General features: G+C 40.7%; 4 protein-coding genes across 7 annotated transcripts in view; all 4 read left to right on the forward strand.

Annotated features, from left to right (window-relative positions):
* Nucleotides 1-5818: 5818 nt before the first annotated feature.
* The window catches only part of LOC112178330 (pentatricopeptide repeat-containing protein At5g65560), a 74025-nt gene continuing 60996 nt past the window's right edge, over nucleotides 5819-18847 (forward strand). The window contains exon 1 of the mRNA XM_040511595.1: nucleotides 5819-5892. The gene's annotated coding sequence lies outside the window, so the exon portion shown is untranslated. The remainder of the gene's footprint in view (nucleotides 5893-18847) is intronic.
* On the forward strand, nucleotides 6182-6874 carry LOC112178322 (pentatricopeptide repeat-containing protein At4g38150). Its single transcript, XM_024316479.1, has one exon. It carries the CDS (start codon nucleotides 6182-6184, stop codon nucleotides 6872-6874), a length of 693 nt encoding a protein of 230 aa, XP_024172247.1.
* On the forward strand, nucleotides 7324-7929 carry LOC112178323 (pentatricopeptide repeat-containing protein At5g65560). The gene has a single exon (XM_024316481.1). It carries the CDS (start codon nucleotides 7324-7326, stop codon nucleotides 7927-7929), a length of 606 nt encoding a protein of 201 aa, XP_024172249.1.
* LOC112178324 (protein Rf1, mitochondrial) lies at nucleotides 12249-18391 on the forward strand. 4 transcript variants are annotated; one of them, XM_040511598.1, is made up of 3 exons: nucleotides 12249-12356; nucleotides 12441-14319; nucleotides 15603-16581. In XM_040511598.1, the coding sequence occupies exon 2, from the start codon at nucleotides 12759-12761 to the stop codon at nucleotides 13593-13595; it is 837 nt and encodes a 278-aa protein (XP_040367532.1). In that variant the 5' UTR covers nucleotides 12249-12356; nucleotides 12441-12758; the 3' UTR covers nucleotides 13596-14319; nucleotides 15603-16581. The 4 variants fall into 4 exon arrangements, with proteins under 4 accessions (XP_040367532.1, XP_040367531.1, XP_040367534.1 ...); XM_040511597.1 differs by adding an exon at nucleotides 16606-17092 and having other exon boundaries at nucleotides 12265-14319; nucleotides 15603-15906; XM_040511600.1 differs by lacking the exon at nucleotides 15603-16581 and adding an exon at nucleotides 17483-18391 and having other exon boundaries at nucleotides 12265-14319.

Below are 18847 nucleotides of genomic sequence, written 5' to 3' on the forward strand. Positions count from 1 at the left end.
TTGTTCAGTGATGAAAATAAAAATGGGTGCCATATTATGTGAAGTCTTGGGGGTGCAATGAGGGCTTAATGGACATTGTAGTGTATGGAGGGAAGCCTATACTGCTTGTGTAAGTGATCAAGTGCATGGCGATGGTTTGTGGCTTTGTGCTATGGTATCAAGTAATGTGGATATAGGAAGATGATCAAGTTTAATCTAGGGGGAAGAATCAATTTGGGGGTTTAGCTTTATCTAGTACTTTAAGTATGTAGCTAGTAGGACTCTAATGTATGGTTTTCTTTTTCAGTAGGTAACCCAATTGTAACTGATTGCCTTTTCTGATGTATAAATTGGATTTGGCATTTGGGGTTGTTATGAAATGGTGGCTTAATTAAAGCAAAACATGCATTAGCTATTGCTGGAAAGAAATTAAACAACTTTCGAAAACAGTAACTATACCTTTAAAATCTTCACTGTTTCATATCCAGACCTGAAAGCACGAAGTAAACGCTCACATGCATACATTATTACTGGGAAAGCCAGATACATCCATGTCTGCGATGACCATTCATGAAAACAAGCATGTTATAAAGTGATGAAGCAGAAAGTAACAAAGGGCTTTGCCGTTTATAAAATTTGCTTCACTGGACTAGTACAATAATTTGAAGGAGCACTTACTGTTTTCTTGTCCCAGTTCTTGGAGAGGTAGAGAAAGTATCCATGGATAATAAAGAGGATGTACACTATGACAAAGAGGTGGTGGGAGTACCAGAAGGCATTGAACCCGGTAAGTTTCTTTAGGGTTTTAGGGGGGTTTCTTAGTCGATTGCGACGGAACCAAGGTTGAGCCAATGTGTATGCCACGAGCATTAACGCCACCATAACCACCCCGGTCCAGCCCTCGGTGCCCTTCACGAACCACCAGTAGTCGTCCGGCCGAAAAACGGCTTCATCTTGTCGTATTGATCATTGGTCGAGTGTAGTAGCTTAGGGAAGTCGCATGTCAGATGGTAAAAAATTCTATGAGTAAAATCATGGGTGTTGGTACGGTGCAATTAAGGATGTTTGATGGCATTGTGAGAATACTTGAAAATGTGAGGCATGTTCCGGAATTGAAGAAAAGCTTGATTTAACTTTCGGAGCTTGATTCTCGTGGCTACAAATACACCGGGCAAGGTAGAGTTATTAAAGTCTCCAAAGGTATTTTGGTTGTCATGAAAGGGGTTGGAAACTTGTATAAATTGCTTGGAAGCACGGTTGTTGATGGTGCACAAATGGTGATAGAACATGATGAATTTCCGGTGGCATAGAAGATTGGGTCACATGAGTGAAAAAGGTATGGGGATCTTGATGAAAAGGGAACTTATTCCCGTGCTTTGGTGACAAGGAATTTTGTGAGCATTGTGTATATGGGAAGCATCATAAGCGAAGCTTCAAGGCCGGGAGTCACACTAGTAAAGGCATACTTGACTACATTCACTCGGATTTATGGGGCCCGTCTCGCACTAAATCATGTGGAGGTGCATCATACTTCATATCTTTCATTGATGATTACTCAAGGGGTAAAATTCTTGAAGTCAAAGGATGAAGCTTTCATGGCATTCAAGCATTTCAAGACCGAGGTGGAGAAAGAAAGCGGAAGGTGCATCAAGGTGATTAGAACCGATAATGGCTTGGAATTTGTAAACAAAGTCTTTCTCAAATATTGCAAGGATGAAGGAATTGTCATGCATAATACCATTGTTCGGAGCCCTCAACAAAATGGGGTGGCGGAGCGCATGAATAGAACTTTGGTGGAACGTACAAGGTGTATGTTGAGCAATGCGGGTGTTGGTAAAGAGCTTTGGGCGGAAGCCATCAACACGGCTTGTTATCTTGTGAATAGGTCACCTTCGGGGAGAGAAAAGACCTCAAGAGGGTTGGTACCAGAAGAGGTTGTTATTGGGCTGGCCTAAAGGCAAGAACAGTTCCAGGTGGTCCAGTGGATTAAGCCCTTGTCAAGGACGGCACGCAGAAGGAAAGTAAAGAAAAACCTCCCCGTTCATATCTCTTATGCGCTTTCTTTAGCCCGAGCTGACGGAGATTCATGGAAGGCTGTTACAAGGCGTAGTCCCTGAAATTGATTGCTTTGATGACCCTAATGGGGGATGCCGTTCAATGCCTTTAACTCCCGATTTTTATATAGGAAGCTAGCCTTGAAATCGCATTTGATTCCTATGATAAGGTGGAGGACCGTCTATGCAGCAAACTCGCGTTTTGGATATAGGAAAATAACCAGAGAATTGCCGTTTCGATTGATGAGGCCAGCCCGAGTTTACCCGATTTGAGGAATTGGGGGAATCGAAGCGCCTAGTCTTTGTCATTACTTGAGCTATTTCAGCAATAAAGAAGAGTGAGCAGAGTGGCTGTTGGTTTCGTTGAAGACGTGAAGGCGAGAACTCTCACCTCTGCCAGTGGGACTCAAAACATTGATTTCAGGTTTCATTGGAGAATGAAAGTGAAAAGCAGCTTCTTAAATCACAATAAGGATCGTGCGCCTAATCCTCATAAGCTTCCGATTCGGATCTGATTCTATAATCAAAGAGACGGTTGAGTTCGCAGCTACAGGCAAATTCCACATCGTCTTATCGGCTTCGACCTTCATAGCTGTATGAGATGATCCCATCCCATTCAAGGGAAGGGGTGGAGATGGCCACAATCGTCATTGCCTATGCCTTCTGAGATGGAAAAGAAGGCCGTTTAAAGCCCTTGAAAACGTAATGAGGTGTCATAACACATAAGGCTATCGAAGATTGGCTTTTAAGCATCAGAATTCCTCACAGAAACTAAGTTGGCAACGGTTCCTTCGCTCCTCTTCCTCCCCTTGAGAGTCGAGTCACTTTCTTCCTTACATTGGTAGGGGGTTTACTAACAGATCAAAGATCTTAGTGCGAAACGCTAGTCAGAACGCTTACCAATCACCTACCGTAGGCTGCCAATAGCCACTCAAAGGGACAGGAAAAGAAGCGACTCAACGGATGAAATAACTCGAATGTCAAGGAGATGTTAATCGACTCGACTAAAAGGAGAGGAAACAAAGTAGCTCGACCAGAGGCGAGGGAATCCTTGATTTCGAATGTCAAGAGAATCGAAGGGATACCGTTCATGTGCCACACCCACCTGTGGCCCACTCACTTTTAAGCAAACTACCTGCCATCAAAAATACGGGTTCTTCAATCGGGGTTTTAAAGCAACTTGAAAAGACCCTCGTGGCCTGAAACAACTCCTTTTAAGCATCATCATAGATCTTCTATCCGAAAGCCAGCCGTGGGTAAAGACCCTCAATTTGCCGCTTTCCAATGACAAGGAGAAAAGCGGAGCTCGAATGACAAGGTTCCGAAGGAAGGTAAGTTCCGCGGATAATTATTGTCTGCCAGACCAGCCGGTACTTCTTAGTCTTCTTTGTCTTCTTCTTCATCGACACGAGCCGGATGACGCTCAAATGAAAAGGAATATCCCAGCGATGTCTATTTATGGAGAAGGCGCTACTGTGTTCGAGCCTGTTGTACCTTTTGGCCGAAGTTTCACTTTTTTTATGATTTATTTACGGTCACTCGGGAATCTCGAAACTAGTCGGTCGGTGCTTTGTGAGAAGCGTCTTACCTCTTGTAACCCGCTTGGCCACATATTCTACTAAGAAAGAAGAAGGCAAACTAGTTGGGAAAGGCCTGGAAGTTGCGATATGCCAAGCACCTATTTCTAGAATCTCTTTTTTACTTAGCAGACTCTATTTGCCAGACTTATTTCCCAGTCGTACGCACCTTTTGGAAAGCGTTTTCAAACAAATCTTAAGATGTCGAAATTGATCGGTTCGATCTCGGTTAGTTTGATTTCTCGCATTCATCATCCAAGCTTGAGTGCGCTGTCTGTCATCATGCTCCAGAGGGATGTCAGATAACATAGTCGTTTTCGCCCCACTGTGTCCTCCCCTTCCTTCTTCACAGACTGGGCCAGTCTCAGGAAATGAAGTCAACTTTCTACTGATGGAGCGGCAGGACTTTCTCCTTTTAGAGCTCTTTGAGACCACTTCGTAACCATCGTAGTTGTTTGTTCACATTATATGTCTCAGGTGCGAGACAGCCCGGGCGGGCTGGTAATAGATCCTCTCTTGTTAGTTAGCAAGGTGGAAGGGAGCTGAAAGTTTTAGGTAAGGAACGAGCGTAGACAGAGAGGGGGGCAGTCAAACCGCTATAACCTGGTATATAGAACCAGCTCACTGTAAACATATGATGAGCCCAAACAATAAATCCAAGAACACCTATCTGGCAAATCTTTCTTTGTTAAGCCTCACTAATAATCTTCCTTATCGTACTACTGGCAAGAACTCTTGAGTGAAAAGCCTCAGTATCTAACCGTGGCTTACAGCTTATAGTTGTTGTCAAGCGAAGGTAAAAAGGATTCATGAAGAAGCATGAGTTGAGCGGAAGCTCTGAAAAAGGTCGTTAAAGAAATTATGCCATTCTTCCCTGAAAGAAAAGGGGAAGGAGAGGTGTCCCAGAGATTCTACAGCTTCTGCTGCTGGTTTGGCTAAAGGCACCGAAGTTGAAAGAAAGTCGTTTCTATCTCTCCACTGAGACGTGGAAGGCACCAAAGGCTATGAAATAGAAGCAGCGAAGTGGGAAACAGGGGTACGGGCTATTGAGAAGGTAATAGCCGAAATAGGATTCGTTTTGGCTAGAGCGCCCAAATCCGAACATTGGAACCGTTACGAGCGAGCCTGTTGAGACTCGAAGTGACGCATAAAAGACCGTTATAATGCTGATCTCATGACTTGCTCGCCCTCATAAAGTGCCTTTTTCTACCGCTGCGCCTTACTCTTTGCATTCAAATCTGTAGCTGGACGATTAGATGGATGCAAAAGGACGACGTCGAGGCATGTGCGAGAAGCTCTATTTCAAAGCTTAGGCGGTCAACCCTCGAAAGGAGTCTAGTAAGCCACTCACGGCTCTTAGCATGCTGTTTTCTTACTCGACTCGATAGTGGTGGGAATGCAAAGACATCCTAAACCAGCTTCCCGGTAGACCCTATTTCCATTTCGTCGAGAAAGAACTATTCTATGACAGCTCAATTGAAGAAGGTGTAGGAGCAGAAGTAGCTCGATCATAGGCCTCCAGTGGTTATAGATCGGAACAATTAGGGCTTTCCCCTTCGGAGTTAGATAGTACTTACTTAGACGATTAACCAGAGGCAAAGCCATCCTTCCAGATCGTAAGTACACGGCCTCCACCAGCTGAGAAAGGAGGCGGAGGGGAAAACTCTCTTTCGAGAGGCAGAGACATTTTATTTCTTTAGTTTTTTTTTAGATTTAGAAGCGCTTTAAAAATAGTTATATATAGTTAAAATGTGAATTTAACTAATCTGTTGGAGATGCGGAGTTATTTTGAATAAAAATTAGAAATTGTCTACACTCGATGGGTGTGGGAGTAATGGGTAGTTATGCTTAGAGTGGGTAGTTTTAGGAAATTTTTTTAATTCGTTTTATTTTATTTTATTTATTATGTTTTGACATTTTTATCTTTGATGAATAAAATGTTATCCAGAATATTTTAATCTTTAAATGTTGAAAAGGTCAAAAAAAAAAAACAGTTTTAGCTAACAAAGCCTCTTCTCTCAATAACAGTATAGATTAGGGCAACCTCCCCAATTTAGACTTTTACCAATAAACCTAAAAAAGAAAAAAAGAAAAAAAAAATAGAAGGGGGGTATTTAGGATTTTAAGATAATGACACAAATACGCGCCCGTCTTCCATATAAATATATTACATAATTGTTGAAATTGGACAAAAAGGGAAAAAAGCTCCCCCATTTCTGTTCCTTGGTTGTCTCCTCTCAAGTTTCTGCAGAGCTTATATCGCCGGGAATCACCAGAGAAAGGTGAGTGTTCTTCTGTTATCATCATCTCCTTTGTAAACCGTAGCTAACACATTTTATTGCTTTAAATTCTGACTCAGTAGCTACTTAATTTGTTCCAAGTGGAAAGCACGATTGCCTGCCCTGACTTTTCCTTTCCTGTTCTACACTCGGTTTTCAGTAAATTTCTGATTTTAGAGTAGCAGCAAAACCCTAAATTCACTTGGTCCTCTTTATTTTCTACTCGATCATTAGTCCAGTTCTAGGTTTTGGTTAAACTAAAATGAAAGTGAAGGAGCTAACAATCAAAGCAATGGCGGAGTCTAAAGTCAAGTCCAATTCCTGTGCGGATGACCTCGAGAAACGTGTAATGAAGGTTTTCAAGGAGGCCACCAAAGACTGTGAGGACAAGGAAGTGAAAGAAATATTTGACATGATTAGGAACTATGACGACCTTAACAAGTATGCAATTTCGGTGTTCAATTCCATGGCAAATGACAAGTTTATTGAGGTAGCTAGAGAGCTCTTTAAGCCTCGCTCTGAGTCTGAGTCTGAGTCGGCTGCCATACTGCCTGATGTGGCCATCTACACCGTTGTCATTTGGGCCTGCATCTCTGCCGGCAAGATCATGGCTGCTCACAAGGTCTACCACCACATGATAGCCAACGGTGTCGCCCCCACCTCCTGCACTTACATTATTCTCATCAACACACTTGCAACCAACTCATCTTCTGATGTCAATTTTATTGGGTATGCCAAGAAGTATTTTTTGGAAATGTTGGATAAGGGGATGATGCCTATCTCATCCTCCTACATGGCCGTCTTCAAAGCCATTGCTCGCCAGGAGCCAGTGGAGAAGGCCAGGGAGTTCCTTGAGCAGATACAAACAAAGGGGTTCAGCCCTAAGTTGGATGTTCCTCACTTTGATGTGGCCTACATGGAAGAAGCAATGAATGCGTTGAAGATGTCTTATGAAGGTTTTCAAGGAAGCCACCAAAGACTGTGAGGACAAGGAATTAAATGAGATATTTGACTTGATTAGGAACTATGCCGACCTTAACGAGTATGCAATTTTGGTGTTCGATTGTATGGCAAATAAGAAGCTTATTGAGGAAGCTACTTTAAGCCTCGCTCTGAGTCTGCGTCGACGGCACATGATAGCTAGCGGTGTCGCCCCCACCAGGCACTTTCACTACACTCATCAACACACTTGCAAAAAACTCATCTTCTGATGTCAGTTTTGTTGGGTATGCCAAGAAGTATTTTTTGGAAATGTTGGATAAGGGGATGAAGCCTTATCACACCTCCTACATGGCCGTGTTCAAAGCCATCGCTTGCCGTGAGTCGGTGGAGAAGGTCAGGGAGTTCTCTCAGCAGATACAAGCAAGGGGGTTCATCCCTCACCCCAATGTTCCTTGATTTGGAGAAGCCAACCTCACAGAAGCAATCAATGCAATGAAGTTGCTTGATGATCTCGTCAACAAGACCACTGACAAGGAGATGCAAAAAGTCTTCCGCAATTGGCACCCCACCCACCTCAAGAAAGAGGCAGCGAAGATGTTTTATGCTTTGATAGCGGATGGCAATGCAACCCTGGTCAGGGAGCTCTGCGAGCAAAATTCTGAGACGGGTATATATCCCACTGTCATGCTTCACACTTTTGTTATTGAAGACTACCTCAAAGCAGGCAAGACTAAGGGTGCTCTGGAGGCGTACAGGGGCATGCTAGCTTCTGGGGTTGCCCCAAACTCCTACACTTACCGAGTTTTAATCAAGGGACTCGCTGCTGACCCCCACTTTGTTGAAGATGCCAAGAAGTGCTTGCTTGAGATGATGGACAAGGGAATGAGGCCCAATGCTGCTACCTACACTGCAGTCATAGAAGGGTTTGCAAGGCAAGAGGACAAGGAAGCCGAGGAGGAGGGTAAACAGTTGGTGGAGGTCATGGTGGGTAAGGGGTTTGAGCCAAATGTAAAGGCTATGATGGAGGTTTTAAAGGGAAGACCAAAAGGTATTATAAGAAGGGTCATCAGCATTGTTCTTTCCAAGTTGAAGGGCTGATGCTTTGGTTCATCGATGTATGAACTTTTTTAGGATTAGGATATTTCAGATATAGGGTAGCTGGTAAGAGTAGGAAACTAGGAATCATGTAGGATTGAGTTTCAACAGGGGATTTAGTGCTGTTCTCTATCATTGTGAATGCTGACCACGAAGAACAAAATCATATAGGATCCATGTGGTACTTGGTGCTTTCCTTTCTGACAGTGAATGTTGACATCAAAATATATTGTGGTGCTAATTCCTTTAATTTATATTTCTTCTATTCTGCAATTTTATTTTATTTTTACTTTACTTTACTTTTAGCCACATGAAAATATCTGCTGTTGGCAGGTTGGGCAAACAATCTGAAACTGCAATTATGCTAGATTTACAGGTTAGGACAGGAAAAAAAAAAATTCTGATTGAGGGAACCAAAAGGGACTTGAAACTTGGATTTCAGTACAAGAGTTCTTGTGGTTGTGTCTTCTCTGCAATTTGTAGTTTTAATTCCTTGTGCGTCCTTCTCTTCTTGAAACTTAACGACACCTTGTTCAATTAGTTTATTGGTTACATGACTTCATTTAGTTGTTGTCATCTTCATTTCAGTCAAAGGAATAATAATCTCAGTGGTTTAAGTAAAGTTGTCTGTTTAAGTCTGGTAAACGGGATTCTACTAATTGTCTTTGTGCTTTACTTTGATATGAGAGAGTCTGCTTCTGTCTCCTTTTGTATCCAGTCCATTTAAGGTCAGATTTATTGATTTCCTTCTGTTATTTGACCATTTGTGATTGAATTCAAAACCAATCTTTTGTTTGTTAAATGTGAAAGTGTTCAATATCTCGCAAGAAGGTTTGTGTAATTTGATGCTAGGCTTTTTATTATTTAATTTTCATATATATATATATATATATATATATATTTTGTCTATGTGGTTTACTCGTGGCTGATTCATTACCACACTTGTTAGTAATTTTAATATTCAATATCGTTGACTGTTTGACAACAGTTGTTTTTAATACCTTTAAGTTTTGCATGTAAATTGGGCAAGGTATATACAGAAGTGTATTCAGAAGTCAAAACAGATGCATGAAGTTGAAAATGGGGGTATTTTTGCATATAACAATGTTCAATAATAAGTATTAAGTTGTATGTGGCTTGAGAAATTATGATTCTTTGTTGCTTGATCATCTGGAGACCATGAATTGGAGGGAATAATTCATCATGTTCATGGCGTAGCAAAAACTTGTATTTGAGTCAACACCATCTTGCTGGGCTAGTAGCTGCTAAGGACATCAAATGCATGTTAGATGTGAGGATTTACAGAATAGTATTAACTTTGTCAAAGCTTTTACTTTTCTCTGCCATACGAGTCAATAAGTTTGGTTGAATCTTTTTTTATTCTGTTTAGATTAAATTTCATATGAGGTAGTTATTATATGTTGTCGTCTTGTCGAGCACTGTCACTCAAGAGGTATATGGATCAGGATTATGCATCAAGACATCAAAGGATCGGATCGCTTGGATTCATGAGGCATATTAAAACTGAATTAATATAGAGGATCAGATCTGTTATAGAGTCATTGACATTCTGCAGGAAGGACAAAATGATGATGGTTGAGCCAAGAAGATGATAGATTCTCAAGGCAGCTTTACATGTGCACATTGGATTGATGATGCTTTGCTTCATCGTTTTTATGCCAGCAGCTCTAAGATTAGTTGGTTTCATATAGGGGAGTAGTGTGACTGCTGACATTAAAGTAGAAAAGCATGTAGGATTGGGTTTCAATCCTGCACTGCACCAGCAAGAAAAAAGTTATGAATTATCTCTGATCTTGGTTGTAAGATTATTAAGTTCTAAGGTAATATTTCCTCTTTTCAAGCTTTTGCTGTCTAGAAAACTGCGACTTCCGTTTTACAGAACTTTTGTAGTTTTATTTCCTTCTTGATTTTTAATTCTCTGTTAATGAACATTGTAATGGCACATGAGTTGTGGACAGCACTTGTTTTTGATGGTACTTCTCTATGTAGTCTGTACCACCACCATTTTTGTGTTGCTTTCTTTACTACCACTTTCATTTTGTTGCTGCATTCGTTGCAAGAGTCGGTGCTCAATGTTTAGTATCACGTTTTCTTATTCGTATACTTTACTGATGAATTAACTTTTACTCTGTAATTTACAGTTAGGAATATCAGAAACAGCTTCTCCTGCTGCACTTTTGAGTCCAAATATGATCCTAAAAGAGGCACTGCAATTTGTTACCCGAGATTTGTGATGGTTCTGAGAAAATCTTCACCTAAAGTAATTGTATAGAAAGCAGTAATTAAACTAGGCTATATATAGTCCAGTACATGTTTTCAGATATTATTAGGGCCTTGGGGCATTAAGTTTTGCATATGCAGACATTTATGGTATAAAAGGTCACTGGCTTTGAAAGATGAGCTTTCAAGAGTTTTTTTTACTTCTCCTTTTTCTCAAAAAAAAAAAAAATAATAATAATAATAATATTAATCAACCACTTTTTCATGTAGTGTAACTCCATAATTATAATTATTTTATTACGAAATGTGCCTTTTTAAAGTGAATGAAAAAAGATTAATAAAGATACGGTGTTATTATTGGATTTCCAATTTTGGTATCAATGTGGTCGAGCTAGGAGAAATATTTGAAACGATCGCAAATGCATGGATGAGGCCATGAGGGAGCTCCATATCTTCAAGGCGCCTCCAGCCTCTTGAGACTTTAGTTCAAATGCGATTTTCTTTCTCGAGGCACATTCAAATTAAATTTCGATGGCTTTGTTCATCAAAGTGGTGTAGCTGCTATAGGTTTCATTTTTGGATAATAGCTGCTATATGTGAATATGAATAGTAATGATTATTGATACTTTCATGTACAAATTAACATATTAGAGTTTCTTTGTTAGCTAAGATGTTAAAGTACGATTGGGTAGTTAGATCAATCTAATAGTTCGACAGCCCTGCTTAAAATTTTTTAGTGTAATGTTGATTGGTTCTTCAATATAAATCTTCTCGTCTCTTATCACCTTCTATAACGGTGAGATTCTAATAAGGATTTCGTGAGGACTTTTAAATCAATGGTTGGATAATATATGTATTGTAGAATTAATTTTTATACTAAAATTGAGATCACTCATCCAACCGTTAATTTAAAAATCCACATTGAGTCCTCACTGAAACCTTCCGTCTTATTATATTGAGTTTTTCCCCTCAGACGGGTCAAAACTTTCATGAACCGGACAGAATGATACCCAACCTTTCAAAGTGACCAAAATGGTACCTGAACTTTCAAAATGTGACCAAATGGATACCTCCGTTAAATTTTCGTCACTTTACCGTTATTTTCATACACGTGCCGCGCACATGACTTAAAATTGAGGGCTATTTTGTCTTTTTATCTATCAGAAACCTAAATGGTCGTTATTGGGCCGGGTTTTTTTTCTTTTTCTCTTCTTCCTGCTTCGTGTGTTCTTCTTTTTCTCTCTGTTTCTGTTCCTTCGTGTACCAGTGGAGGTCGCGCCGGCAATAAGGCGAAGGCGGCGCTGCTGCTGCAGGCGGGATGTACTGCAGGCGGATCTGCGCGGCTGTGCGACTGGGTTGCTAGGCGTGAGGCGTGCTGGAGACGCCGGGAACTGATCGACGCCGAGAGACGAGGCCGGTCTGGTCGATCTTGGATGTTGTGACGGTGGAGAGCGCCGGCGGCTATGATGAGGAAGAAGATTGTCGAACTGGAGAGGGAGAAGAACTGGAGACGCTGGTCTGTCGGACTAGGCGGAGGACGATGCCGTGGGGTTCTGTCTGGGGAAGGACCCAGATGGGTACTGCAACGAAGAAGGATCTGGGCAGTGTGATTCACAAACCGGCGAAGAGGGATTTGGGCAGGATCTGGGTTTGGGTTCTGAGGCCGGATTTGGGCCGGCGCGACCTCCACTGGTACACGAAGGAACAGAAACAGAGAGAAAAAGAAGAACACACGAAGCAGGAAGAAGAGAAAAAAAAAAAAAAAAAAACCCGGCCCAATAACGACCATTTAGGTTTCTGATAGATAAAAAGACAAAATAGCCCTCAATTTTAAGTCATGTGCGCGGCACGTGTATGAAAATAACGGTAAAGTGACGAAAATTTAACGGAGGTATCCATTTGGTCACATTTTGAAAGTTCAGGTACCATTTTGGTCACTTTGAAAGGTTGGGTATCATTCTGTCCGGTTCATGAAAGTTTTGACCCGTCTGAGGGGAAAAACTCTATTATATTACTCCTTAATATTTAGTCATTGCCTTTCACAGTAACAGTAGGCTCTGGTTTTCTCATTTTAAAATTTGAAATTGTCCAAATTAAAGGAACACTCCTCCATTTCTCCTCCTCTGTTTGCTCTCCTCAAGCGACCCCAAAATTCCTGAAGAGCAACCGCCGGAAACCGTCGCAGAGAGGTGAGTGAGCTTCTCTTCTTCTGCTATCATCTTCGTCTCAGATTAGAAACCCTAACACAGGTTATTGACCCAATTCTCTTGTAGAAGTAGCTACTGTTTAATTAGTCTGTATTGAATAGAAGACCCAATTTCATTAGCTGCTGGTTTTCAAGTGAAGTTTTGATCTTTACACTCCGGCGGTGGTAGATTAATGTTTGTTTCAAAGTCGAAAACACTAATTGTACTCGGCTGATTTGGGTCTATTTCCTTTTCTCGATCCAACAACCAAATCAATGGGGGACACTGCTTGCCCCAATTCTTGTGCTGATGACCTCAAGAAACATGTAATGGAGGTTTTTGAGGAGGCCACCAAAGACTCTGAGGACTTTGTTTTGCCACTAAAATTTTCCATGATTCGCAACTATGATGACCTTAACGAATATGCTATTCAAATATTCAATTCTATGGCAAACGACGACCTCCTCGACGAAGCCAAAGAGCTCTTTAAGCCTCACCATTGTCATCGGGGAATATGCCTTTGCTGGCGAGATCAAGGCTGCTCTCAAGGTCTACCAGCGCATGTTAGCCACCGGTGTCTCCCCCACCTCCCACACTTACACTCTACTCATCATGGCTCTTGTAACAGACTCTTCCGATGTCAATTATGTTGGCCTTGCCAAGAAGTATTTTATGGAAATGTTGGATAAGGGATTGAAGCCCCATGATGTGTCCTATATCTCTGTCTTTGATGCCATTGCCCGCCGGGAGTCGGTGGAGAAGGCCAGGGAGTTCATTGAGCAGATAAAAGCAAAGGGGCTCAGCCTTGAGTCCATTGTTTTCAACTTTGACGAAGCCCACCTCACAGAGGCGATGAAGACAATGAAGTTGCTCTATGATCTCATAAACAACACGACTGACAATGATATACAAAAGCTCCTCCGCAAGTGGTGCACCAGTGGACATGGCTTCCAGAAAAAGTCAATGAAGATCTACAAGGCTCTGGTAAAGTATGGCAATGCAGACGAGGCCATGGAGGTTCTTATGTTGTTCATTAAGGGCATAAAACCGGCCGCCCTAATCCATACCTGCGTTATTGAGACCTACGTCAATGCTGGCAAGATCAAGGGTGCTCTTGAGGCTTACAAGGACATGTTAGCTGCTGGGGTTGCCCCAAACTCCTACACTTACACAGTTTTAATCAAAGGACTCACTGCTGACCCCAACTTCTTTGGAGATGCCAAGAAGTTTTGCTTGAGATGATGGATAAAGGGAAGCGGCCCAATGCTTCTACCTACACTGCGGTGATAGAGGGCTTTACAAAGCAGGAGGACAAGGCAGCTGAGGAGGAGGGAAAAGAGTTGGTGGAGGTGATGATGGGTAAGGGACTAAGGGGTTTGTGCCAAACGCAAAGGCTATGATGGAGGTTTTAAGGGGAAGACCAACAGCTGTGATAAGAAGGGTCATGAACATTGTCCTTTCTAAGTTGAAGGGCTGATGCATTGCTTCATTGATGTATTCCAGCAGTTTTGGATTGGGATGTTTCAAAAATGGGATAGCTAATGAGCTTAGGTGATCATGTTGGATTGAGTTTCAGTAGGGGATTTTGTGCTGTTCTATATCATTATGACATGTTGACCTTGAAGTCTTTGGTGCTAATTCCTGCAGTTTAATCTGGTTCTGCATACATATTTTTCCTTTTTAGCCACACTATTATCTGCTTTTGACTGGGTGGGGATCGCAAAACGTATATCGATTTGCACAGGTTGCTTTTCTTGCTATGCAAAACCATGACTGATTAAGGGAGGGAAACAAAAGAAATGTGAAACTGGAACTCATTGGTTGAAGTAAAGACGTTTAGTTAATTCAGAAAAGTGGGCTTTGAAGTGATCTCTTCTACTAAGGGTGTCTCCACTTCACTTTGACATGAGAAAGAAAAATTTTCTGTTTCTGGGTTTCTGCCTCCTTTGTATGCACTCTATATGAGGTAACATTCATTCATTCTGTTTTTCTCTCATTTTACCCTTTGGGAATATCTGTAAGTCTTACACATATCTTCTATTGACTAATAATCTCTTAGTATTAGATGTTCAATAAATATTAGTTTCAGTAATGATTATAAAATTAGATTTAATATCCTAGTTTAAATCACTATGCACTTTCTAGGATTTTGATGCCTTCTGGATTTGGGAATGTGCTGATAAAGCGAAGTTTACAAACAATTACATATGGTTGTCTGGTTTTAATGTTATCCATCAATAGTTTGTTAAGTGTACAAGTGTTCAAACTCTTGGAAGAAGAGTTTTGTTTTTGATGTACTTAAGTGTGATGTTAGTTTTTGATCTTTGTTGTATATATGTAGCTGATTACTGCCCACTTGTTGTCATTAATTTTGAATTTGTTTACAGTTGACTGTTTTGGGAAACAGCCACTAATGACATTAGATTCAATGCCATCAAGGTTAGATAGAGGTTAGGCTAATTTTGCTTAATGCCATTAATAGGCAGAAGTTATTGAACTTTGTCATAGCGTTCTCTTTCCTCTACCAATACAAGTCAATTAGGGTTGAATCTTTTTGTCTGTGTATTCGATATGTGGCCCACTGCTATTATCTGTAGTCGAGATAGTCACTAAGAGAGTAAGAGGTATATGCATTGGGCTTTATACAGTCACTAAGAGTCATACGTTGAGACATCGAACTGTCAAATTTTTGGCATATTTAACAGCTTTCTTTGTAATTGTCAATATTAATGGAGCTTTCAAACTGCCAATACTTGACCAAGACCCCGGACTTCAGTCGGGTCCCCAAATCTTGAGAGACTTCCCAATTCCATTAGAATAAAATCATGTGTTCAGGGATATTCGATAGGATTGGCTCTGGAGTAAAATTTTATCTGTAGCAATTGGAGGTCTCAAATACCTGGTTTTATTGACTCTGATAGGTTATAGAAAGTCTAGAGATTGCATCAGCACCATAGTATCTGTGTAAGGAAATTGGATACAATTGGTTATTCTTTATGTTCTAGGTTTTTACTCCCAGTTGCAACTCTTCAGATCTGGTCTTTGGCCTCAAAATGTTTCCTACTTTCTTTCCAAACTAATTAACCAGCTTTCGACCAATTTACTATGTGGCCTTATGTATTTATTTCCTGTTGGCTTTGTTTGAATGTAGATGGCAGTAGTGTCTTGGCCCTGGGTTGTCGGGTATTGGTTTAATTAGCACTAAAGGGGGTGTGATCAGTGATCATTTCTTCTATTGTTCCTTGTCAGGTTTTGGTGTGGGCTTTGGGATGTGTGCCATGGCCTCAGACTGGTCTCTGATCTTGGTTACAGAGCTGTGAGGTGGAATCTTCATTTCTGTTCCTCCAACTCACTCGGAAGACTTGCATCCTCTCTAGAGTCTCATATACAGTTGCAAAGAGTTGTTGGGAAGGAGTTGAACTGCCCCCATAAATTTGAGCCTCTCTTAAATCTTTGTTGCCAACTCTCTTGCATTCCGTTTTATTTGACCCTTTTGGGACGCACTGTTGCATTGCACCAGCAAGAAAACATGTGTTGCCTTTTCGATAGTTAGGTATGCCAAAGATGTCATTGGCACACACGTACCTTAGTTATGGCTATACTAAGCTTCCACTAGAAATTAGAAATCTAACAAAGGACTGATTTGTCCAACTAAACCTGAGTACTTTCAAAATGAAGTCCCTTCAGTCCGTTGTAGAAAAATTTTGATTGCAATTTTTCAGTGTAGATTTGTTTAACTTCCTTGCTTTACTGCACCCTGCATTTAATTGGAAGCAAACCTTGCATCCAGTGGTGTTAAAGATACTCTTGTAAAGGTCAGGAAGTTATATAAATCTGCACTGAAAATTTATGACCAAGATTCTGTTGCGACATTACCAATTTATATGAATCGGCACTGGGTTAGCTTTCTTCTGGATAATCATAACTGTTTTCTATTCATTTAAAATTTGTTTAAACATATAGTTTTGTTAATCATCTGTTTTCTACTTTTTTACTCGATCTCATACCACTGTCATTGTGCTACTTTCCTCTATACTGCTACTTTCTAATGCTACTTTATGTAGTACCACTTTTATTCTTTTGCCACTATAATAACAAGACTTTGATGCATATGAAAGTTATTTTCCTCTCTTTTCCCAATAAGTCGACGACACTCCCTATTCTTTCTCAAAGCTTTATAGGCCTTTTTTATTATGACATGTTTTATCCTGTAATTTACCAAGAAATTTAATCACACTCTTCAATTTTGCAGATGGGTACATCAGAAACAGCATCTGGTACTGCACTTGTTAGTCCAATTTTGTTTAAAATTGAAACCCCTAACTTCATTCACTAATTTTGGTGATTGGTCTCATTCCTTATAATTCTACAACACCGAATCCTCAGTGAAGCTTTGGTTTTTGTTGTTTCTCTTGCCTTTAATATTAATTATTGCTACAACTAAACTACAGCTAACAATCGAATCAATGGCGAACACTACTTCCTCCAATTCAAGTTAATTTGTTTCCAATTGAAGACCTAACAATGTTTCGCTGATTTTTCCTTTCCTTTTATACGGTTCAAGTATCGTTCTGATTTTTTACACTCCGGCTGTGGAAAAAGTTAGGGTCTTGGACAATCTTGATTCAATTAAGTAACAACCTTAATGCAGAACTGGAATTGGCATTACTTACTGATCTAGGAATTCATGATTGTGGTTACTTAATCGACTATGAAAACCAATTTTCTTGTCAAACACTGAAGAGAAGCTAGGTGAACATGATCTAGGAAGTAAGCCAGGCCTTTAGGACTGAGTTTCCTTTTTGTATGCTTGTAAATACACTAGGTCCTTGCTCTATCGAGACCAATCAATACATTATGAGATTGCCTACATAATTTACAGTGATTGATCAGAGAAGAAGGCTTAGAGGCTTAATGCAATACCAAGGAAGAACTAAGAGGACGTCTAGGGTAGTGCTTTGTATTGAATGCTGTTTGTTGAGTGATGCTTTATGTTCTTGATTATAAGCATGATTATACAGGTATATATACATGTTTTAATATAGAAAACCCTATATATCTACAGTCCATTGGTTTAAGCTCCTATGTTTGTTGTTTCAAATTTAATTTCTTCTACAACTAAACTACAGGGAATAATCAATTAATGGCAGACACTAGTTCCCACAATTCTTATGCTGATGACCTCAAGAAACATGTGATGAAGGTCTTCCAGGATGCGACCAAAGACTGAGGACAAGGACTTGAAAGAACAATTTGACATAATTCGGGACTACGATTCCATTAACAAATATGGGATTAAGATATTCAAATCTTTAGCCGATTCCCACAGCTCCTTAAGGCTCTCTCTGAGGTAGCCAAACTCCCTGACATGGCCGTCTACACCATTGTCAATGGGGACTACTTCGCTGCCGACAAGACCAAGGCTGCTCTTAAGGCCTTTCAGCACATGATAGCCACTGGAGTCGCCCCCGCCTCCTGCACCTACACTATAACCTTCACAGCTCTTGCATTACACCTCTCTGATGTCCATTTTGTTGGGTATGCCAAGTACTTTTATGGAAATCTTGGTTGCTCTATCTCACAGAAGCAATGGACTCGATGTAGATGTATGATGATTTTGAGAAAAGCATAACTGACGATAATTTGCAAAACGTCTTCTGCAAGTGGAGCGCCCACCCCAACCTCCTCTCCAAAGAGTCGAGGAAGATGTACATGTTTTTGCTGGAGGATGGCAATGTAGAGCTAGCCAAGGAGCATACTTCCCATGGTCCTATGATGGAAGGTTTAAAGGGCAGCACAGCTGTAAAAAGAAGGGTCCTGAACATTGTATTTCCAAGTTGAAGGGCTGATGCTTTGCTTCGTTGAGGTTATGCCAGCAGCTTTAGGAATATATGGGGTAGCATGTGAGATGGGAAATTATGTAGGATTGTTTTTTCAGTTGTGGGATTTGGTGCTGTAGTAATCTTTTGTGACATTGGAGAAGTGTGAATGCTAAAATTGAGGTAGAAAATCATGTAGGATTGAGTTTCAATGTTGATTTGGTACTGTTCTATCTGTCTGTTAATTTTGACATTGAAGTAGTCTGTGCCTCTGTGGTGCTAGTTTCTTCAGTTTCTGTTTCTTTTATTCTGGTGTTCTGCATTCATTTTCTTAAAAACTTTTTAGCCATATGATATTATCAGCTTTTGAAGGGTTGGGCATGAAGAGATGCTTCTCCTTTGGTATCTCCAAAAGGACAAACAACCTGTAATTGTTGTCATGCTAGATTTACATTTCCGAAATTGAAAAAAAAAAAAAAAAAAAAACATTGAGGGAACATGAGTAGGGATGGCAAAAATCCCCAGCGGGGCGGAGCTCCATTGGATACCCGCCCCTAATGGGGGGAGAATTCGGAGACAAATGGGGAATGGGGATGGGGATCCCCAATCCCCGCTATCTAAGATTAGGGATGGGGCGGGGATGGTATTGTGATCCCCATCCCCAAACCCGCCCCA

This window comes from Rosa chinensis, chromosome 7 (assembly GCF_002994745.2).
Source record: "Rosa chinensis cultivar Old Blush chromosome 7, RchiOBHm-V2, whole genome shotgun sequence".
Lineage (NCBI taxonomy): Eukaryota > Viridiplantae > Streptophyta > Magnoliopsida > Rosales > Rosaceae > Rosa > Rosa chinensis.